The 25,130-nt window shown below is 38.5% G+C and overlaps 1 protein-coding gene across 3 annotated transcripts in view; it reads right to left on the bottom strand.

The window, feature by feature from the left end:
* The window catches only part of PARP2 (poly(ADP-ribose) polymerase 2), a 1,124,938-nt gene extending 1,100,336 nt beyond the window's left edge, over positions 1-24,602 (bottom strand). For all 3 annotated transcript variants that reach the window (XM_044058251.1, XM_044058252.1, XM_044058253.1), the window contains exon 1: positions 24,403-24,602. In XM_044058251.1, the coding sequence (XP_043914186.1) occupies positions 24,403-24,493 (91 nt within the window). In that variant the 5' untranslated portion in view covers positions 24,494-24,602. The remainder of the gene's footprint in view (positions 1-24,402) is intronic.
* Positions 24,603-25,130: the final 528 nt, after the last annotated feature.

Genomic DNA, 25,130 nt, shown 5'->3' with positions numbered 1-25,130 from the left:
ACTTATTCGCACAGCAGGACCAGTTACTATCATGCCAAAGTCAACATTTAGACCACAAAAGAGACAGTACCTCTTGAGAAAAGATGCAGAGGCAGGTATTAAACCAATCATAGCAGCTTTGCTTAAGAAGGGAATACTGATGGAATCTCCTGATTCGCCATGTAACACACCCTTATTCCCAGTTAGAAAAGCAAACGGAGAATGACGTATGGCCCAAGATTTATAAGCTGTAAATGATGCAGTAATACCAAGAGCACCTACGGTGCCAGATCACATACCTTGTTGAATGATTTAAAACCTCAACAGAAGTATTTTTCTGTGGTAGATATCAGCAACGCATTATTTTCGATACCGATACACCCTGACAGCCAGTATTGGTTTGCATTTACATTTCAGGGGAAGCGGTATACATATATGCGACTACCACAGGGCTATAGTGAAAGCCCAACGATATTCTCACAAGAGATGGCAAGTAATTTAGCGGGATTTATCCCACCCAGAGGTAGTCAAATTTTACTTTATATTGATGACATCCTGCTGGCTGCCCCTACCCAGCGAGACTGTAAGGAAGATACTATAGCATTATTAAAATTCCTAGCAGTTGAAGGACACAAAGTACGCAAAAACAAATTGCAGCTTTGGAGAAAACAAGTAAAATACCTTGGATATGTAATATCCAAAGATGGCAGAACATTAGATGAGGACAGAAAAGTAGCAATCTTACAAGCACTTAAACCCACAACCAAGAAGAAAATGATGTCCTTCCTGGGTACGACTAATTTTTGTCAAAGCTGGATCCCAAACTATGCTTTGGAATCTGCACCTTTAACCGACCTGATTTTTAAGAAGCCTATGGCAGCACAAGATTTAATACAATTGACACCAGAAGCAGAATTAACCTTCTGCAAACTGAAACAATTGATAGCATCATCATTAGTTTTAGGATTACCAAATTATCACAAACTTTTTTTCCAAACTGTAGATTGCAAGCAAGGTTATATGACATCAGTATTGACTCAACAGCATGGGGACAAAACGCCCCATTGCTTATTATTCATCACAACTAGACCCAGTGGCGCGGTCTCTACCCCACTGTGTACGAGCAGTAGTTGCAGCTGCAATGGCAGTGCAGGCTTCAGCCTCAGTAGTGTTATTCCAGCCTCTCACATTGAGAGTGCCTCATGCAGTTGCAATCATTTTACTGCAAGAAAAAGTAGCATCTCTTTCCCCTGCTAGGCATCTTTCTTGTATGACTATATTGCTGAGCCAACCTCACATGACAACTGAATGATGTACTACTTTGAATCCGTCTACCTTGCCCCCAACTCCTGTGGATGGCACACCCCATAACTGCCTGCAGGTAATTGAGCAAAAGACACTGCCTAGAAAAGACCTCACGGATGTTCCCTTGGATGATGCCGAGGTGACATATTACGTGGATGGCTCATGCAAAAGGAGTCCTACAGGACAGAACCTAACAGGTTATGCAGTAGTTTCTGATACTGAGATTGTAGAAGCGAAACCTCTACCACATAACTTATCTGCACAAGCAGCAGAGTTGACTGCCTTGACACGGGCATGTACCTTAGCAAAGGGTAAAAGTGTAAACATTTTTACAGACAGCCAGTATGCTTTTTCTACTGTACATGTTTTTGCACAACAGTGGAAGAATCGAGGAATGGTGACATCTACTGGCAAACCGATTAACCATGCACAGTTTATTTTAGATTTGTTAGATTCTATTCAGTTGCCTCAGAAAGTAGCTATTTGTAAATGCATAGCTCATACAAAACAACAAGATAGGATTTCAAAAGGCAATGCGAGCTGACACAGCTGCAAAGCAAGCAGCCTCAGAAGCATTTCTTTTGAACGAGGAATTACAACCTTCTGAGATTTTAGACTTAGAAATGTTGAAAACAATGCAGACACTTACTACACAAGCTGAAAAACAAAAGTGGAAAAAACGAGGAGCAATTCTCAAGGAAGGGCTGTACATCTCCAAAGAGGGAAAACCGATATTACCGTCTAATTTATTTAGATATGCAGCTTTGTTGAGCCATGTCTCAACAGGGGGGATGGTACAGTTAGTGAATAGAGTATTCGCTACGTACGGGTTTACAAACTACACTAAAAAATTTTGCCTGTCATGTCACACTTGTAATAAACATCATGCACAAGGAGCGTTAAAACCCAAGCAAGGGAGTTTCCCCTACACCACCATATCCATTTCATACTATCAGTATGGATTTCATAGAATTGTGCAAATGTGAAAATAAAAAGTACTGCCTTGTCATTGTGGATATGTTCTCCAAATGGGTGGAGGCCTTTCCGACTAGTAAACCAGATGCAGCTACTGTTGCAAAGACCCTAGTTAAAGAAATTATTCCTAGATTTGGCATACCGGAAAGGATCTACAGTGACAATGGTACACATTTCGTTAACCAAACTATACAACAGTTGAGCCAGTATTTTGGGATTTCTTTAAAACATCACTGTGCATATCACCCTCAATCTGCAGGGTTAGTAGAGAGGCACAATGGAGCTTTAAAGAATAAACTTAAGAAACTCATGGTAGACACACAGAAGAACTGGGTGTACTGTTTGCCCCTGGCACTGTTGAGCATGAGAACTGTTCCGAATGCAAAAGGACTGACACCTTTCGAAAAGATTTTCGGAAGAGCTTATTATATACCTCAATGGAAACCTCTCATGTCTGCAGGCCAGGAAGCAGATTGGACAGTTGCAGAGTATATGAGGAATATGCTGAATAACAAACATCTTTTACAGTTTAATTCTGTTTCAGATAAAGACCAGACCAGACCAAACCATCTGAAGTAGAAGTAGCAGTAGCCCCAGGCACTTGGGTCTGGGTGAAGACAATCAAAAAGAATTGGACGACACCAAAGTGGGAAGGTCCGTATCAAGTACTGCTGAGCACGCCCACAGCAGTCAAAATTGCAGAATGTTCATCTTGGATTCATTTGACACACTGTAAACTAGTCAAAAACTTTGAAGTTGATAAAACTCTTGCTAACACACAGCAACAGTAGAATGACAAGACCCAGAGATAACAGGAATGCTAAACGACTTCAGCAGTGTTGCATAATCATCTTAATAACTGCATTAGTGGCAATGTTCTTTTTGCTGTGGCCTTTCTTTTCTTCAGCCACACCAGCTAGACTGAACAAACGTGATTCAACACTCAGACTGGCATCCGAACTTTAACACTTACCAAGCAATCAAATATGTGTATGCTGAGACTTTTAATATTTCAAATTGTTGGATTTGCACAGCTATACCAACAGCATACAGGGGATTATTGATGGCTGCTGTCCCCCTAGGGGTCAATGAGACCTGGGAAAACTTGATTTTTGAGACTACACCTGTAAAATCTAGAAACAAAATTGCATTGTTCCTACCTGTTACACAAACAAGAATTGTATGCTTTTTTAAGAATGACACGATTCAAGTAGGTTGAGGCAAATGTAATGTAATGGTTTCTTATGTTATATTAAACCTAAAAATGCTAAAAATACAGAAACAATTTGCGATGCAGATTATGACTCATACTTTGAGTCCTTGCATAAAACTGTCAGTGATATACAACATATTCCTGTTCTTTTAAAGCAACTGTCTATTATAGATAAGAAAATGTTTCATGCAGGGAAGGTGTATATCAATACTAAGGTAGAAAACTGTTATTTCATATGTGGGGAAAAAGGCATAAAAATGGTTGCCTGAGAATTGGTCCGGCAGTTGTTTTTTGGGTTACCTGGTCCCGGCCATACGACATACTACAGCTTTGCCTCATGGGAGAATTTGAAACGTCAGAGACGTCGCAAAGAAACCTGAAAATCCAATCAAGAAACCTGAGAATCCGATGGGACAGATCGTAGCAGGCTGGAGAAACCATAACTCTGTGAAAGACAAAAGTAAACTAGCACACATGGACTTGAGTGACACTATCATATCCTGGGCTGGTATAGCCCCTGCATATGGTGCAGTTAAATCAATTTGGGAACGGAGAAAGCTATCCAAACTTCTCGAGGTCATGAGCAATGCAACTTTTTCCGCTCTTGAATTAATGACTGATGAACTAAATGCGATGAGAACTGTGGTGCTTCAAAACCGCATGGCTCTTGACTTCACCCTAGTGGCGAGAGGTGGTACGTGCGCTTTAATCAAAGATGAGTGTTGTTCATTTATTCCCGACAATAAACACGAGATAAACGATCATTTGGAAGTGATTTAGCAAGTGTCAGACATGACCAGGCCAGGCCCGAACCCACTGACGGACTTTTTCCAGAATTTGTTTGGGGGGGTGGGGTTCCATCCTAATGAACATCCTGATGGCCATTTGTGTGGGATTACTTTTGTTAGGAGCATGTATTTGCTGTGGTATTCCCTGCATGAAAAAATGAATCAAAGATTTTATAGACATGTCAGTTTCTGAGACTTTGCATCAAAGTACTGAAATTGAAGAACTGTTGAAAAAGGAAACACTTTCATAAGTTTAAACTGAATGACTCTCTTAGCTGCAAATCCTCAAAGGAAGAGGTTAGGAGAAGAAACAAAACTGCTTATGCTTTTGAAATAGAATAAAAAGTATTAACAGGGGGGAAATGTTAGAAAAATATGTATTAACATATGTGTACAATGCTTATTTTAATAAGGGAAGATTAACACGTTTTTATTCTATATGCAGTATTAGTTCTATTTGAAACTGAAAAACATGCTTTTCTGAAATTGTGCTTTCTGACACTGCAAGATGCACTCTGACCTAGTTTGCTAGCACAGCAAAATACATGTTTATGCCTTGGAAATGTACTGGAAAGCAGGTGATTTTCTGCTAGGTCAGGAAATTAAATAAAGAATAATAATAATTTCTGTAGATCCATTCATTATGGACAATAAGCTCTGTTCATGCTAATGAAAAAGTGCACAAGCTGCAAGAAAGTTAGATACTATAAACAATGAGCTGCTTCAGAAATCTGTACTTGCATTGTGCTTGAATTAGCCATAGTACCTAGACTTGTAACATCACATAGCAAGAAAGTTATAATTGACCGGTGGTCGTCAAGGCCATCCTGTTTACTGAAAAATCTTTTTTAAACTTTGAAGAGTCAGCTAGAAATGTGAGAAACCTCTGTAAAGTAACAGAATTGTGAACTAGTGATCTGCTACGTCAGTCGTAGCAGGCAATGTCTTGAAAGAAAGGTATAAAAATTGTGACACTTCCTGATTTAGTCAGACAAACTCTAACTGCATTTTTTGTCTCCTTGAGCAAGAATAAAGATACCCGAACTGAACCTTATGCTTTTGGTCTTTTGAAGTATTTTTCTTTGACACCCCCTGTTGCAGAAGGAAGTAGCAGTACACAAAAAAAAAATCTCAAAAAATGATGGGCCAAAAAGATGGACTATTGAGGATAAGAACAAAATTCTGTATTATTACTATTATGCAAGAAGCCCAGAATTTCTAGACAGAAGATATAGAAAAAGATTGATAGAAATTAGAGAAAAAAATATTTCCACACGAAAAATTGCCAGAAGCTTCAAATAAAAATTTATGTTTATTAATAAAATAAATTTATGAAAAACATTATATAGACCGAGAAACTTTCGTCCATTTGGAAAAAGAAGCAACTGAGGAAGCACAAAAATATAAAGAACAAAATCTAGAGATTTTTTAAAGGTATAAAAAAGTAATACGGACATGGGAAAGAGTGATCTGATATGGTGCAATATTTATGCAAAGAAGAAAGCCAAATTAATCAACACAAAAACGGCAGCCCCAGAGATATTCAGAGAAATACAGGCAAAGGCATCCAGATATGAAAATTCACAAAAAAAGTATATAACAGATCACAAAGAGGGAATGTGGAACAGAATATTAGTAAAGTAGAAGTTAAAAAAATAGAAGTTGAAGTTAAGGAATACTTGTGAAGTGATAGATTTAGAGTAGAACACTAAAGTCTAACACAGGTTACATCACAGCATAATGGAACGAGTCCCCAAAGTAAGGAGAAACAGGAGGATCGGGAGACACATGAAGAGGAAATATAAACATGGGAAAGAAAGAGATTTAATATGGTGTAATACTTATGCAAAGGAGACAGCAAAACTAATCAGAGAAAAAAAAAGCAGCACCAAACATATTTGAAGAGAAATACAGGCAAAGGCATCTGGACATGGAAAATTTTACAAATTTTACAATACAAAAAATAAGAAACCAAAGAGGAAAAGGAGTAGTAGTGATGGAGAAGTTAAAGAAATAGAAACTGAGGTGATGGATTACCTACGAAGTGAAGGATTTACTCTGGAAAATCTAATCAGAAAACATCACAGCAGGATACAGCAACAGATCCCCAAATTAAGGCAAAACTTGTGGAGTGGGAAATGTATGATCAGTTGCCAGATAAAAGATACTTTGAAGCCTTCCACAGGAAACCAGTACAAACATTCAGCTGGAGTTGCACAGCTAAGGGAGGAACAGCAAACTGTGGCAACTCTGACGCAGCCAATGCTGTGGGGAGATAAGCCAGTGAGTTCCCAAAGCAAAGAGCAATGGATGACACAGGATGAAACCAAAGAGAATGTGGCACAGGAAAATGCTGTGGAACTATAGACTGCCCACAGGAAATGGAGAGCAAAGAATGTGCCCTCAGTTTAGAAGAAAATGATCTAAGCAAAGAGTTGCTTGATTTAATAGAGTTGGACAGACATCAGACCTCCCAACCGTCCCGAATTACTTGTTTTTACCGAGTTTTGGGGTCCAAATAATGGGGGTGCCACGATTCCCGAGTGGCACCCCTTCATTTCCGAATTTTTCCAGGTTTTTTAAATTTTCCGCGCTTTCAGAGCTGATGTCATCACGTGCGCGATGACGTCAGTACCGTCAGCCACATCAGCCAGTCAGAATTGAGCTCAAGGCTTTCCCAGCTGGCTGGCTGTTTGAAATCTGGCTTGCCAGCAACTACATCATCTGATATGCTTTTACTTTTTCCTGCTGCGCTGCCAAACTACAACATTGGAATGTATTTTCCTACACTTATACAAACAAACAGCGAATGCACAACATTGGAATGTATTTTCCTGCACGTATACCAGCGATCACGAACGCAAGCAAGTTATACTGCACAGCTGGCATCCAGGCAATGCTAAGGTATTGTGCTAAATGAAGTATTCTTCCTTGGAGGGTACTCTGTGTGTTGTGTGTGTGTGTGTGTGATATTTTGTTGGGCCAAACGAACAAGAACTGTGTATTCCTGACAAACAAGAACTGTGTATTCCTGACAAACAAGAACTGTTGCAGCATTCAGAAGGCTGGTGTCACCGATGTACAGAGATGATGGTTTACTTTTTGAAGAATGAGTTAGAAACTCTTTTTTTCACACATACATAGGACATATATATATATATATATATATATACACTATGACTATATGTACTATGAAAAGATTTGTGAAGAAAAAAAAAATTCTGAACCTATTCGGATGCTGTGGAAAGGGTGTGAACCTGATTGTTCGGCCTCTCTCTTCTGTGCATCACAACATTTTCACACTAAGTAATATGACTGTATAGTTGGACTTGGCTCATTTCACTCAACAATTTTCAACTTGCGATTAATAGCCTGTGTACTGTGCTGTCCTTATGTTTAAGAGTGACATCTGTGGTTTGCAGAGGAATTACTTTTCAGGCAGATTCATTCATATTTACTGGTTGTAATATGCATGAGTCATGACCTTTGATTTGTTTACAAAAAAAAAGGAGTACATTTAGAATTGACAGTGCTTAGGGCATTTTAAGCTTACTGTGATGGCTTCCATAGCTTCTAGTTTGAAGTTAGATATGTAATTAGATCTGTACCCTCACTGCAGAATTTGGTCAACAATTACTTGAAGAGCTGCAGCAGTCAAGTAACTTGACATGTTAAATGTCTCATTATTGTGCTTACTTTCACATAGTTTCACACGTATTTTGTTAAACTTGCTTTATAGTGCAACTCCTTAATGTGGTTGATTAAAACAAAAGGTTTCAGAGGGTTCAAGGTTAGAAGAATTTAACAGTCAAACTGCATTGCACTCTTTTTTTTTATATCCAGCGCTCCATCAGCTACACTTGGGCACTGCCATGTACTGGGAGCCAGGTTAGGTTCCAAAGCAAGTTCAGAAATCATATTCAGAGGCTGGCTGTACAACCTTAACATATTTGTCCTAAGGAGTATACAATCAGTTTCTGTACCTAAGGAACTTTACCTTGCAGTTCACAGCCATTAAATGGTCAAATTAATGCTTATTTTAGAGAGAGGATTCCTAAAGGAGAAATCTCTTGTCAAACTACATGATATTGAGGCCATAGTGGTAGTGCCTAACTTAGTATAGTCTCTTAAAAACCTGGCATTATCCAGGAACATTGTTTCTCCAATTTCTGATGCTTTAAACCTCCCTCAAACTAAAAATAAGTTTTTGACCCTTACCATGCATCAAATAAATAATTGTGGTGTCTTACAAAAAACTCCCCTTAAAACATGCACACAAACACAATAACTTCAGTTTAATTTACTACTGATTTGCAGTCAGGTGCACATGTTTATTTATTTTATCATTCAACATTTAGCCTGATGACTTTTATACAGCAATGCAAGGTAGATAATTGCACAACATTCTCCAACTGCTTGGTGCTTGGGCCTCCCTGAAGCAGTCTGCTTAGTCTCAGGGAGTTGGCCATACCATTTCAAAAGAAGTGCCTTGAAAATAAAGACAGATGATGGTTGACAGTGAATAAAAGTTATTTGGGATCAGAATTCAGCTTGTGTTATGTACCGAGTTACATTTTGTTCACATCAGAACAAATTCGGTTTCAGTTCATACAATTTCAAATTCTTTTGTGTTCTGGTGAGATGTAGATTGAACATTGACATGTATAACGGCAGTAATTCCTTGTCCGGGGCTCCAGGCCCATTCATTTTCCTTTCCAGCTTGACTTCTTACGTAGGCCACCCTTCACTGTTTAAGACTGCACATCTCATGTTCATACTGGAAATAATTCCTCTTGAGTTTTTTCACTTATGCACAGAATGTCAATGGCAGACAAGTTTTAATGCTAAGTCTATTTTCATTGTGAGACTGCATTGCTTTGTTTAGCAGATGTGTATTAGTGTTTGTGCTATAAAATGTAAAATAAAAGTTTTAAATGAAATCCAAACAATCACTGTAGAAGTAAAACAGTATGCACATTAGTGTTTATCGTAAATGGGGGGAAATAGCAAAGTAATGGGACATTAGAATGGCTGCAGGGGATTCTGGGGCCATATTTTGGTTGTCTGTTCAGTTTGCATTTGAAAGTTGGTATCCCACAATTCCATTGGAGTGGGCAGGGTTACATAATTATGTATGCAAATGTTATGTTAATCAGCGTACAGATTTGTACCCATTTATCATGGGGCTTTATCGAGATTTTTGATGTTTCCAGGTTGAGAGGTATGACAGACATATTAAGATCAATGAAAGAAATAGACTACAGAAAGTCAAACCCACAAAAATTAGAAGTTTGATAAAAAAATGAACACCATGATTAGGACTGACTATAAAGATTAATGTGATACAAGAGAAGTAAATAGGATACATTACTGTGCAGCTAAATTAACAACAGATAACATCTTAACAGAAAACACAGGGTAGTAAGGGGAAAGGAAGGGGGTTATGCCATCATGGAAGTATCTAATAAAGAAAACAAAGCAATTAAGACAAGAAGTGTCACTGTTATTGTATAGAAGCGGGATCAACAAAAATATTCAAAGACTGAGATGATAAAAGCAATTAGCAGTATCAGAACAGATCAGGACCTATTGTGCACTATTGCAAATAATAAACTAAAACTATCAGCACAGGCAAAAAAAAATGGAAGATACGCAAAAGTACAAAGTAAGCAATTTATAGAGACTTTGGAAACTTACAATTTGGAAACAAGGCAAAAGGAACTGAAACACCACCAAAAAAGAAGAAATGGAGACATTTTGCAGAAATATCTATGAAGATCCTGTGGGGCATAAAGATGGACAGAAGAATTAAAAAACATACAAGAGGTTCACATGTACAAGATATGCAACAGGATAAAGTAACTTCCAGAGAGATTGAAACAAAATTTAAGAAAAACTCACAACTGGAAAACCCCAAGCCCAGAAGCAGTACTCAACTTCTGGTTAAAAAAGGTATTAACATCTTTACATGAAGATTTACCCACGAGTAAGAACCATTTATATGCACACCCTGAACAGACCAGCCTAGTTAACAAGAAAAACAATACTCCCGATTAAGAACGAATCTGCAAGCTATCCTAAACACTACAGATCAATAACGTGCCTTCAGACAATGTATAAATAACACATAGGAATTTGATGCCAACAGAGTTTATAGTCATTTAGAAGAAAACTCAATCATGGCAATATGACAAAAGGGTAATAAAAGAAAGTCATATGGATCAAAGGATCATTTGATGTTAAAGTTATTACAGTGAACTGTAAAAAGGGAAGAATCTAACTATGGCATGGATAGATTATAAAAAAAAAACATGTGATAGCATCCCACATTCATGGATGCTAGAGTGCTTAAAAATATACAAGATACACTCTATTCTTTCTTCCATGCAATCGATCATTGTAAAGGACCTGAAGGAAAAGCAGCAACAAAAGTTGAAGAAAAAACACAGACTGGGAAAAGTACTACAGTTCATAGGTCCATACTAGGCTGTCTGCCCCGAGGGCCACCAATTGGAATGAGAATACTATGCCCATTTAGGGTTTAGTTTACTGTGCCTCTGTCTAGTAGTGACACAGAGATGACCCCCGGGGTAAACCTACGATCTCCCATCCACTCATCAAGATCTCTCTTGAAGAGAGTCAGTGAGGGGCTCTGCCTAACATGGACTGGGATTCTGTTCCAGAGTGTAGGGAGCCTCTGGGTTATGAATCTGTCCCTCCAGCACGTCCTATTTATTTCTGTGTTGAGGTTCAAATCTCTCACTCTCCTGGCTCTGGTGGATTTGGATTTTCTGAGGTGGAGCATGTCCATTAATTCCGGATTGGACATGGCCTTGTACGTCCGGCATAGATCGCCTCTGAGTAGGCGGTATGCGACTGAATAGAGCTGGAGTTTCTTCAGCCGGGCAGCATATGACATATGTTTGAGACCCTTGATCCTCTTGGTGAGGTACTTCTGGGGTCTTTCTAGAAGCAGTGCAAGTTCCATACATGACTTCCAGTAACCTACAGGAAGGTATAAAGCAACTGCACACAGACCTGGTTAAAATATACAAAACACTGATGGAGTACATCAACATAAACGCTGGAAGAAGCTTTGAACAGATATTCAGTTAAGGTGACAGAACTGCAAAACTCAGAGGCCGAAATGAAAAAAAGGCTGTCTGAATATGAGACTGCACAAGAATAGAGGTTTCAAAAATAATAGAAGACAGGTTTTTCTATATGTGCTCTGAGATTTTCTGCAGTACCACAGAAGCTGGAAGGAACAGACTATAAATTTTCTGAAAGTACAAATAAGCAACTGGACTGGTATTGTTAAGTGAAAGTGCACATCATGTGTACACTCCAAATCTGGTTATGAGAAAACAACCTAGAAGACCTTTAATAGTAAAAATGCAATCTTACCAACAGAAGGAGCCAATTCTAACAAAACTGTGGCAGAACAAACTACTAAAACTGGGAAACTGCAGAGTGTTTGTGGAGAATAACCAACAACTCACTGCAGAAGAGGAATACATTTATTCCATTATATAGGGAATGCTGAGAAGCAGGTGTGAGATTAAAACTGCTGTACCCAGCTATCCTCAAAATATTTTCCCCTGGAGGAACACACACCTTTTGATGAAGTACATGCTAAGGAAGAAATACAAAAGTTTGCCCAACAAAACGTGAGCTATGAAACAGGAGGCTCTGCTTTTTGTTCTGATAATAAACACCAGAGAGAGACTGTGCCAGTGAAACCTCACTGTTTCAACGGAAAACGATTGAAAGAGGGGGAAAAAACGCACACAAGTCGACTAGAACTGAAAGTACACGAGGGTGAACAGGAATGGAACAAAATAATCTGGAAATAGTGGACTTTCTTGGACTGTATTAAACTTGTAGGGGACTCTAAAACATACGCCCTACTTCAGGTCATTAACATTTGGAGACTAAAATCAGTAACTTAGAAACTGACAAACGTGGAATTACAAAATAATAATTATATTTGTGAAATAGGACGGAAAAAACAAAATCTGGAAATACTGGACAAGTTTGGACGTTATTAAATATGTAGGTTACTCTAAAGCGTATGCCCTACTTCATGTCATTAATGTTTGGAAAATTACTCAAGAGAGGAGGGGGGGGGTTAACTGCAAGTAAAAACAATTTTTTTCTTAAAAGTATTACTTAAGTGATGCATGATTTTCTCTGCATGTTAAAGTATTTTTTCATTTATTTTTAAATGTAATGGGGATATAATGTAAATAGGTGCTTCTGTTTATTTATTTTTATTCTTTCTCTGTTCCCTCTTTTTCCTTGTTTAGTTTTAGGAAATGCAGTCACTGCAATGTAAAACAAAAAAGGGGATGTGGTTAAAAAAGCTAGTGTGTTTTTCTCATTCTTGCATAGGGGAATGATTGTGTTAAGGCCTTTAGCTTTAAACAGTAACAAAGTTTGATTGACAGAAATCAAGTAAATGAAAAATATTGAATATTATAAGGTCTTTTTTCTAGTAATCAGTCCTGTATCTGGTTCTTATGTCACTAGCAGACAATCTGATAAAGATAAATGGCTTAGAGAAAATGTTTCTGAAAGCATTCAATAGAAGCACAGGCTGTACCATGTGTATTGGCATGGCTAAGCTTTCTGTTTAGCTCAAGTCTCTGCGTGTGGCTGTCAATTTGGAACTAATGTTCCTATTAAGGGGTAAAACTTCAATATTTGAAGATGTACATATTTCTGTCTATTATTAATTTAGTAGACTTTAGGGGGATGCTGTGTGTTTGTGTTTTATTGAAAACCCTCAAATAAAAATACAAAGTTCTGCAAGATGTGACGGGCTCAAATGGAGATAAGTTCATAGGATGATACTAGGCTATTGGCCCAGAGACCCTTATAAGCACAGCCAAGAATTTCACCCATGTTCCCACAAAGTCAGCACCTGTTTGGCCCAGAGTCCCTTATAAGCAGAGCCAAGAATTTCACACCCATGTTCCCACAAAGTCAGCACCTGTTTGGCCCAGAGACACTTATAAGCATAGCCAAGAATTTCACCCATGTTCCAACAAAGTCAGCACCTGTTTTCCCTGTCCAGCAGGGACACAGGTGGAATCCCAGTGGTATATTTTCTGAAACAGGTATATAAAAGATTAACCTGCCAAACAGTGCATGCATGTAACACAAAGTTAGAACTAGACACTTAAGTCGTTATACATAAAAGGTGGAAATATTAATCCCTCAAAAATAGGATTCTTTCTATAACGTCTTTAAACGTTAATGGTCTCTCAGATAAATCCAAAAAAAGAAAGAGAAGTGAACTGTATTAAAAATGTAGAGTGCAAATAGCTATGCTAGAGGATACACACAAACAACTGAGCATGTGAATTTGATAAAGAAAGGTTTTCAGGCTGGTTATTCAGAGGAATACTTGGGGCAAAGGAAAAGAGGAGTACTTATATTATTTACAACAGGCACTCAGATAGTAATAGAAGAGAAAAAAGACAATAATGGTAGAGTTGTAGTAGTACTAAGGGGCTACTGGCGAGGGAGGAGGATTACACTGGCATGTATTTATATTCCACTGAAAACTGCTATAATAGATCTAAAAGAGAATTCTGGAGAGATAATTAGCTTTCAGCAATGAATATTACAGGTGGGGACTGGAATTTGATTTGCAATAATGAGGATGTGTCTGGGGAGCCCAGAAAGGGAAACATAACAAAGAAAGGTAGTTTTTTAAAGAAATTTATGAAAATATTTGTCACAGAAGATGGGAATTCAGTACTAGGATTTCAGAGTGAATTTACATATTATTCTCCAAGATGCATACACTGGGCTAGGCTAGACAGAATTTACATTTTATAGGAACATGTGCATTTAATTGAAGGTCTTGATATGCACCAAATAACGGTTTCAGATCATACGCTAACAACTAAAATAAAAACACAGGGTAATGAAACACTGGTGCCTTCCCACCCATCTGTTAAAAAGAAAGAAATTTAAGGAATGGGTAGTGGAAATTATTTAGGAGCTACTAGAGAAGATAACTTCTGAAAATATAGTTAGGGAGTGGGATAAAATTAAAATGGAGTTTAGAGTGGAAATAAAAGAAAGGGAAATATGGTTAATAGTTAAGAGATAAGAATTAACTTAAAGGGGCTGACAAATATTGCAAAATAAGGGGAATCTCACATAAGAGGAGCAACTACAGAATGCTAAACAGAAAATAAGGGACTACCTTGATAATATGCATGAGTTTAGAAAGATTGCTGTTACGCAACTTTTTTGATAACTCTAGAGCATAAAAACATTTACCACAATAACTCATGCAACAAAAAGTAAAAAAGGCTGTTACCAATTTTAGGGAGCCCATTACAAGGAAGACAACTAGGGATCCTGCAAAAATATTAAAAATACTTTGGAAGTTCTATGAAAGTCTGCATAGAGCAGAGAAATATGGAAATCAAGAAAATGTACAAATGGAAAGGTTTATGGAAGAATTAAATATGCCAAGGCTAGAGGGAGAAGGTTTATGGAAGAATTAAATATGCCAAGGCTAGAGGGAGAAAAGGCTCAATTACTAACACTTACGCTAGAAAGAGAGGAGATACAAATGCTGCTGTATAACCAACCTACAGGAAAAACTGCAAACATAGATGGTATTTCTGTGGAAGCTTGGAAACTAGGAGGGGAAAAATGATAAAGGTCTGGAAGGTTTTGTTTACCAGTATTTTAAGAGGAGGAGAAGTACCAATATCCTGGAAGATAGCAATGGTAGTTGTAATACTCAAGGATGGTAAAGCTCCATCAGCTCCAGATTCATACAGACCCATTTCAATACTAAAACCACGACTATAAAGTGCTCATGCTAGAACAGCTAAAAGAATGGCAAAACTGATGCCAAAAAAAGATAGATATGGATCAGTGCGGTTTTGTGGAGGAGAGGCAAACATCTGCCAACATAAACAGAACAGGGATGAGCCAGAGGGAAGCAGAAAGTAAGAAAATACCACTGTTGCTGGTGGGTCTTGATGCAGAAAAAGCATTTAACAGAGTAAGCTGGGATTTTATGAACAGAGCAATGGAAGCATTTGCATTCCCTGATAAAATTCTAAGGTTGATCAGGAGGATATATGAAGGATCGGAGGCAAAAATTAAAGTGGGTGGGGGTCCTCTCTGACAATCTCTGCTTGAGCAGAAGAACCGTGCTGGGGTGCCCTCTCTCCCTTTTGTTATTTGCATTATATTTAGAACAACTGGCAAAGAAAATAAGGGACTCAAATTCAAGGATATAATTGGTACTGTAGTCAAGCTAAGAAAAGCTGGCTCTATTTGCAGATGACATTATTACATAACTGACAAAACCAGAAAGGGACACTACAGTGCTGTGGAACATACTGAGAGTTTCAAACCTTTTTGGGATAAAAAATTAATGAAGCAAAAACAAAAGCAATTGTGGTATATTATGTACCCACATATGAATTGGTTCAGCAATATCCATATTTATGGGGGCATGATAAAATAAAGTAATTAGGAGTATGGATTAAAAATGACACTGGTGTACTAGCCAAGGATATGTGGGAAGAGACTAAACAAAAGAGAATACAAAAACTGAGAAAATCGAAGATCTGTTATATGGACACTGATAGTAAGATACAAGCAGCTAAAACGTTTTAGTCCCTTTAGTCTTATAACACTGGTCAGGCATATTTTTATCAACCAGAGTAGAAGTTGTGGATAGCAATTAATAAAGAGCTGAAGAATTTTATCTGCAAGGGGAAGATGGCAAGAGTAAAGTTGGATAAGCTTATCCTTCCAATAAAACAGGGTAGAATGGGATTACCTGAGTTGAAGGGGTATTTCAGAGCAACACAGTCAAGGCTCCCATACATAGCACAAGCAGAAAACTATAATTCAAAGTGGAAAGAAATGATGATGAAACAGGGGGAATCTCAAGTAACAGGGAGAGACTGGGACTTTTGGTGCAGGCCTTTAAGGAGAACAATAATCATAAGGAATACTGTATTCATAAAGTAGCAGAAGGTCTTCTAAGAACTAAAACAGTAAAAGAGCTCTGCACGTACAGCAATGCAAGACCAATCCAAATAAGGAACCAGTCAAAAAAGGCCAGCATACAGGTGATAAAGGAAAAAAAAAAAAAAAAAAAACACAAGATTAAGTCAAGCCATAAAAATGGCAACTGTATTTTTATTCACCATAGCGGTTTCGGCAAAACAGCCTTCATCAGTGGAATATCTATACATAAAGGAACTCATTCCCCAATAAATGGACCCATCCACCAATGGAAAAAAACAGCCCCCACACAAATTAACAACATGACTTCCTTGTCAGACACTCAATTAGTACCTGGGTGGCTTCTTTGTACTTTAGATGTCAAGGCCCTCTATACCAACATCCTCCATTGGGCCGGTCTTCAGGCCTTACAATTCTGGCTGGATCGTGCCAACCTATATCCAGCTGGATTTAATACGCTACTTTTATGTATGGCGGACCATGTGCTACATAAAAATGTTTTTTACTTTCAGGGGAATGTTATTGGCAGATTCAGGGCACCGCAATGGGTGCATCATTTGCACCGATTTATGCAGATTTGTTCATGGCCTTCTTCGAAGAGCAACTAATATATAATTCTTCTCATAACATATATTGATGAAACTGACATCTGGTGGAGATATCCGGATGATTGCTGGATGGTATGGCGGACGGATATGGGTTTTCTTCTTGAGTTTGTCCAATACCTCAATGACAACAAGTGGGGCATAGAGTTCACTTTGAACTCAGATAGTAACGAAATCAATTTTTTGGATGTTACTATCCGGAGGAATTTGGACAATACTCTAAGTACTAAGGTTTTCTGGAAATACCCTCAATATAATAATCTGCTTCATGCTACCAGCTTACACCTCAGCCATACCATCCGCAACATCCCAAAATCCCAATTTTTACGTATGAAGATAATTAGTTCCACTCAAAATGAATAGGAGTCTTCCCAGCAGGACCTCTGTAATAGATTTCGGAATAGGGGATATAGGGACTTTGACATTATTTCTGCCAGTAATTGGGCCAATAATCAAGACAGGATGTCCTTACTGGAATATAAGGCCAAAACCAGGGTAGAAACTAGTGATGCCATCAGGTTCACAACTACATTTGGGATAAATACCAATATCATTAAGGACACCATTCATAAACATTGGAATATCCTTTTGGCTAACGGCAGCTTGTGACAAGTACTGGGACGAGATGTCAATTTTCATTCAGAAAAGGCAAAACATTGGGTTCCCACTTTTCCCATTTTAAACTTACCAGTAGTGGGGGTGCTATATACCAACAACTCACGTTGTCTGGGGGTACTCTTTTTGGCACCCTCCCTTGCGGACACTGCTCTTCATGCCGTTATGTGAGCAAACAATTTACTAGCAAAAACACAAAGTGTATGGCATTAAATTCCTTGGGAATTGTGGAATTGACTGGATTGTTTATTTGGCCACTTGTAAATGTTCGGCCTTTTATGCTGGTCAGACATCTCATCCACTAAGAATACGTACGTCGGAACATCGCAGTGACATACGCAACAAACGTGATATTAATGCCCTATACAGTCACTGCCTGACATACCAATGCAGATTTTCATTTTTTAATAATTTGATAGACTTGCTGGCAATAGGAACAACATGCAGGGATGGCATAGTATTTTGAATAAGAAAGAATTTTTGGATTATTAATCTGGGGGGGCTTTTCCCACCCGGATTAAATGATCCTTTATAGTGCTATATTTGTTTTTCTGTATGTAACCTAAATTACTATTACTTATTTGTTTTTTTTTTAAAAAATACTCAAGTGAAGGAAGTGATGTTGTTAATTTGTGTGGGTGGGGGGGCTGTTTTTTCCATTGTTGGATGGGTCTATTTATTGAGGAATGAGTTCCATTATGTACAGGTAACTCCACTGATGAAGGCTGTTTTGCCGAAACCAGTATGGTGAATAAAAATACAGTTGCCATTATTATGGCTTGACTTAATCTTGTCTTATTTTTTGCCTTTATCACCTGCTGGCCATTTGTGACTGCTTCTAAGAACTAAGCCAACAAAGGAATGGAGAAAGGAGACTCTGCCTATAGGGATGACTGCAATTAGGGATACAAACAATAGGCAAGAGGGTGCGGGAATATATTGGAGAAAACTGGCAAAGGAACAAATGTACTGGAAGCAAATAACTAGAGAGGGAAAGGTAACAGACTGGGAAGATGTCAAGAACTTATTTGGACTGCAAGTTAAAGACGGTCTTCCATACCAAGGATTGATAGAGTATAGGCAAAAAGAAAGAAATAGGGGATCCTAAACGAAAGATCAGCACTGGCAGAGCTTTTAGTAGAATCCAGAACAGAAGTTGCCAGTAAGAAAGGAACAATTATTAGAGCGTAGCGCTGACGCCTGACAATGAGACGCTGTCCCATTCGATTCTCAGCTAGAGCGTCTTCTGTCTGGAGACATGCGTGAATGGGCGTACCTTCGTTGAAGGTTGTGCGTCAGGGCTGGCAACTCGGCACATAAAAATCTACTGCTAATCATTAGCGGTCCGGAGTTCCGCTGTGGTGACCCCTAACCGGGAAAAGCCAAAAGACACAACAACAACAAAATATCACATGATAACTACAAGAATCAGGTGAGATCAGGAAGGACTGGAAAGAGAGACTAAGTAATTCACAAATAATCAATGGAGGGATATATGTATATCCCCCAAATATGCAACAAAATCTAAAAGATTTTGGATCTCTGCTTGGAGGTGCTCATACAGATATTTTTGTACCCCAAGCAGAACATTTCCTCAGGTATACAGCAAATGTTGGCAGTGTTATGGGGCAGAAAGAGGTAACTGGGAACATATTTTCTGGGAGTGTAGTGAGTTGGTAAACTTTAAAGATTCCATGCAGACTGCTCTGTCAGAGATGCTGGGTGAACAAGCTGGAGTGACTAGGGAAATTATTTTTCAAGCTATGATACAAACTCGGAATTGCCTAGACATAGTAAGACCTTGGTGAGTCTAATTTTGATGGCTGCCAAAAAAAAAAAAAAATTACTAGAAAATGGAAATTAAAGTCTACACTAACTTTACTAGAAGTAGTGAAGGTAGTAACAGAGTTAAAACAACTGGAATTGGGATCTTTAGAAAAGGGTAGGAGCAGTTTACATAGAAAAAATGGGAACTGTGGGATCAATACATGCAGAGGAGGAATGAGGTTTAAAAGAAGATAGGATATGAATAAGCTATGTAATTAATAGTCGACTTACAACTGGATATGTTAAAAGTGATGTAGAATGTTAGCAGCTACAGTTGTGTCAGCACGGTTTGGAATGTAAAATGTTTGCAACTGAGATTGTGTCACTATGCTTTACTATCGGTTATATAAATGTAACCTGGCCTATTTCATATATAAGAAATATCTTTATTAAACTGTTAAAAAAATCAAATCCTTTGCAAATGCTAAACTGAAAATGGGGAGGGATCACTTTATGGAAACACCTGGAAAATGTTAGTGGGCAGCAAGAATCACAAGTAAGACTGCATGGTTTGTGAAGGAAGAAGATGCTCTAATAACATGCGCTTCATTGTTTCGGCTTAAGCAGGAAATCCATTCATCCTTCCACAAAGTTTTTTTTTTTTGCACATGTACAGGAAATCTACTGCCGTTATTGCTACATGATGGAATGTTTTAGACACCTGTACTGCAGACTTTGGGGACTTCTGCTGAAGATAAAACAACCACTGCTGAACAGCTGTTGCTATTTACTGAAACTGGAATATACAAGTTTTAGTGTATGCATTTTTGATGCACTGTTTTAAATCTCTGTCGATAAGCAAGTTCTTATCCTGCAATTTAAATAGGGGGATGAAAAGAAAACATGTCCCTTCAAAGAAAGGTACAAATTGCTCCTTTAAATTAATGGTCCCAAAGTTAATAATTTAGGTGCAGACTTCTGTTTCTGAATGGTGGACTTAACACCAAATGATTCAATATACAAGCTCAATATTGAATTTTGCATATTTAATCACTCATTATTAACAAACGATGACAGCAAATGAGGATCTGTCTGCTGCTGTGAAGGAAGGCTTCTGCGGTTGCATTTTGCAAGCTTCAGTAACCATTTTCAGAAGTATTTTCCTTTTTCATAAGCATTAAATTTGCCCTTTACTTACAAGAATGATGGGATATTTAGTTTTATTAACATGTTACAATCTGTAATGCCCCTGACTGCTATCAGGTCTGTGAAGGCGGAGAAAACACTAGGGTAAACGCAGTTTGCTGTTTTGGCTTTGTAAGCTGTTCAGGCTTGTGTAGCTTTGTTATTAATGTAATTGAAGGCGGTCCTTGGATATCTAAGCTGCAACCTGCGGAGGGGTGGGGGCTGAAACTGGTGCAACCACTGCACGGTTAAGCTGTTACTACTTGATGAAATGAACATATTAGCTAATGTGTCTGCCCGTCTCCTTAACTTTTAAAGTTATACAGTTATTAGAACATTACATAGGATCATATACAGTGAAGTGTGTGGAGTTCCTTGGCAAGCAAGAGGAATTCTCTTAGCCCCCCCCCACCTCCACCACAAAGAGGATGAAAATCACTATCTTAACATACGCTATTCATTTCATCTTCTAGATTATGGCATCATTTCTATCCTTGAAGTGTCAGACTTTTACAACAGTTTCAGTAAATCCAAAGGTCAAAACTGCTACATTCTACAGGTATCTAAAATGGGGATTATACTGTTTAGTAAATATTGTACTGCAGACATTCAGATAACACCTACTGCATGAGTAAAAAAAAAAAAAACAGTTACACCTGCATAAGACTACTTCAGCAACATTCATTTTAACATGCATACCCCCATGTGCATATTTAATATGAAAACATCTGATGGTCAATGTTATGTTAATGAACAGAAGGTAGTATACGCATACATAACCATTAGGAGCTCAACACAGTTAAGTGCACAGAGCAGGGAGGACACTCTAGTATGCACATTCTCTAAGCTTTCAGATTATCTGTTACAAATTTACCTAAACACACATAAGACAGGTAGTCCACATATTGCTCACCTAGTGCTACATATAAATTCTTCAGTACATATATCAGAAATTAAGTGATCAGTATTGCAGCTCTGTAGAAAGACCAGAATCAGACTTTTTCAAAGTTGCAAACTTTAGCCTCTAAACCTAAAACTGCACTGGCAAACACAATTACAGACTCATAGGAAATACAAACAACAATATTTACACTTTGCCAATGCCCACCCTCTTGTTGTGCCCCCTTTTGAAAAAGAGCAAAGCAGGTGTGTCCATGAGTAAATGTATGTGTGCCCATTGCATCACCAAGGACTTTAAGCAGAAGGATGCCAGGATGTCACTTTGTTCAACTTGCAGAGGAAGTTTCAAAGGTGAGGTATATACCAGTAAAGTATACCTTATCATGAAGAACATTCCTCATTTTGGGTCTTAAAAGTCTATGTTCCTCGTAGTTCCAAACTTACAGGTTCTGCCACATATCAAGTGTTAGGAAACTTTTTTTTTTTTTTTTTTTTTAACTAATATCCATGGTAAATAGTACTGAATCATATTAATTCATCAAAATAACTTTTTATAGGTATAAAGCCACACATTTTAGCCATCCTGTGAGCTTCTTAGGTGAAGTAGTTAGCAAACTGCTAGCAAGTATTACACATTTGTTTCAGAGTGAAAGGTACTGTTCCTCATTTTGGAGATGGTAAGTCGAGCACTATGGTGGGGTAGGCACCAAGTAATAAATTTGACTCTCCAAAGCACTTAGTTATACACTGGTGGAGATTTACATCCCCATTAGATTGATGAGAACGGGCTCCCTAAAGGCAGAGAACCAAAGACATTGATTGCATTCAATCACTGCCATAGCTCTCGGCCAATCAGGCACAAATCTGAAGAGAATCAAGGACAAATCCAGAAATAATCCGGGATACTGGAGATTTCGATAGCATAACAGACTGGGAATTAACATACATTTTCTTAAGTAAAACCCAAGACTATAACTAATTATTAAGTGCAATTCACCAACGTTTCCCCAAGTCACCAGTTTTAGAAGGGATAAGGAAGAACAGAGCTAAGTCCCAGTCAAAATCTTGGACTGGTGAGAAAGAGGTATATTCACTAGCACTAGAGAAAACTTATTTTTACTACCTTAACAGAGGGCAGTATTAAATATTAAAATGCAGGCCTTATTGTGCCCTAGTTCCTCACATGATTAGAGTGGGCAGAAATGGGCATGACCTGCGTTATTGACAGACAAAATGGCCACAATGTCATGTCATCCCACTATCAAACACCCTGTGATGTGCACGAATATGTAATGAATATTCATGACCTCACCCGGCCGCCTTATGAATATTCATCAGACATGAATGCTTCCTGGCTGAACCCCTATTTTACTAAAGAATGTTAAAGTGAGCCCTCTGTGGATTTACTTTCATTCAGTATAACCTGCTACCAACCAAGAACAACAATTTTAGAAAGAGTGCCTTAAAGGCTCACAATTTTTTGATATCAGAGCTTCCATACATCTTCATACCTGGCACTTTAGTCATCACAGGTACAGGCGTTTCACCAGGAAATACCTGCAAACTAGGGCAGCAAACCTTGTTTGTTCAAAAGTGAATGGCCAAAGTGATCACAAAGTAAAACATCTGGGACTTGCAGTCTTGTAAAGACCAGGCTAACTTGTGTAAAGTGGCACTGCACATTTTTCAGGCCGTCTCAGTACAAGTCGTCCTAGATCTGTACATTGTCCTCATTTTTGCACCTCACACACATTGGGAAATTTCAGTCATTCAATCTGCCGAATTACATTTATTTTGCTTATTTTGTCATCTGTGTCTGTAAATGTCGAAGTCCTATCAGCCCCACTTTCCAATATTTGACAGAAGTGTCGTTAATTTTAAATAAATTCTGCTGTGGTAATGATGCAATACATTTTGCTGCACTGCTTCTTGGCTTGAAATGTGAATATAAATAATTGATTCTGGAACTACTAAAACCCTGTCTCTGAGTGGAAAGTGGTGGTCGCTGTCTGGTAGTTATAGACGGCATAACAGTTTTTCCACAAGTTACTCGACAACCAGTGTGCGTGACGTCACTGACAAATATGCAAGTCACTAAATCATGCATCATTTGCACATGACGTCATGGTCATTTCGCATGTAAAATTACACAGGCCGTACTCAGTTCTGCTCACTCCGATATGCGGGGAACTACGATACAATAACGCCATAAACAACTTGTCTACCACTGGATTATCTGTGTGTTAACGCAGGATAAGAATTAGTGCAAATACGTCATTTACCACAGGTTGCTTGAACGGCTGTCGTTTATATTTGCATAACTCGGATCTCGCTCTCTCTTTATTGTCAGTTTGTTCGGGAACGCCTCCACCTGCGCAGCCTGGGGTGAACTTTCTTACTTTAGGCCAATAAATCACCACAACAACACTGGGAAGCATCTTAATATAAAAGTAAAAGACTCAATGAATGTATTGTACTTTCAGTCCATACAAACATCATAAACAAATAGGCGCTTGGTACGTGCACATACTAGGGACACATTTTAAATACTGCTCTTATAAACTTAGAAAGTTGATTAAATAACAGTATTTGTGTTAGCATGCATTTTTTAAGATACGAAGTCTGAAACTCAAATGCATATCATTATTTAGTGACTTTAATCTTCACCCCAATAACTTGTCAAAAAACAAGATTTTTAAAAAGAACGGACCAAAAACATGAAACAAAAATCTGGACATTCTGTGAAGATCTGTACAGATAAGAGGTACGTGCAAGCATTAAAATGACTAAAAAAAGAGTTGCAAGAAGACCATTAAAACTGGGAACAATCAGCACTAGAAGTCCCGGTTGCGGGTAGGATTATTAAAGGATAACGATGACGCTAGCCCGCGCCAAACATGACTAGTGTGTGTAGTCACACAATCCTATACCAAGCGCATACATTTCCGCTTCCGTAAATTCCATAAAACACGCCAATAAGAAGTTTTATCCCAAGTCACTCCTTCCATGAAAGATTTTTAGGAATGTCTGCACTCACTAAGTAGATACTTACCACTGGCTGGACAATCTCCATTTCCTACCTCTGCCTTCTTAGCTTTGCTTGTAGAGGCAGATACTCGACCTTTACGTTGGCGGGAAGCCATTAAATTAATGTTTAAATCAGGTAACGATAAACACCAAACCGGAATACTCTTTTTACCTAAGCAACGTTTGTACTTCACAAAAGTGACAACACAACCCCGCCAAGATCAAACTCCGCCCACCTTACATGCGACGGAAAACTGGCGCAGCTTCGTCCGTCTATATACATATAATTGGCTGGGCCTTGTACAATAATGAGCTTATCTTAGTTTTAAGAAAAGAAGGGGTATGTACTCCATATATTTCACTTTTTGTCACAACGATCAGTGCTGTATACAAGTAGTGTGGACTTCTCCCAGTGCTTGGTTCTCTGGTTAAGTTTTTGACTGTGATTTCTTCTGTGGGGAGTCTGCATGGACTCCCTGTCTCTGAGTGGGTTTTATACAGGTTTCTGATTTCCTCCTCCAGTCCCTCAGCTGTATAGGTTCATAGGTGTGTACTAGGCTAATGGCCCTGGAGCCTTTACAAGCCTAGCCCATAGGATTACCCTAGCATCGTGCCACCCGACCTTAGTTCCCAGTGCCTCTGTCGAGTAAAGCCACTGGAGTGATCCCCGGGGTGAATTTTCTATTTCCCATCTACTCATCAAAATTTCTCTTGAAGAGGCCCAGTGAGGTGCTCTGCTTGACATATATGGGA

This window comes from Protopterus annectens, chromosome 16.part0 (assembly GCF_019279795.1).
Source record: "Protopterus annectens isolate FY-2018-M chromosome 16.part0, PAN1.0, whole genome shotgun sequence".
Classification (NCBI taxonomy): domain Eukaryota; kingdom Metazoa; phylum Chordata; order Ceratodontiformes; family Protopteridae; genus Protopterus; species Protopterus annectens.
Note: the sequence above shows the minus strand (reverse complement) of the source record. Positions and strands in the feature narration are given on the sequence as shown.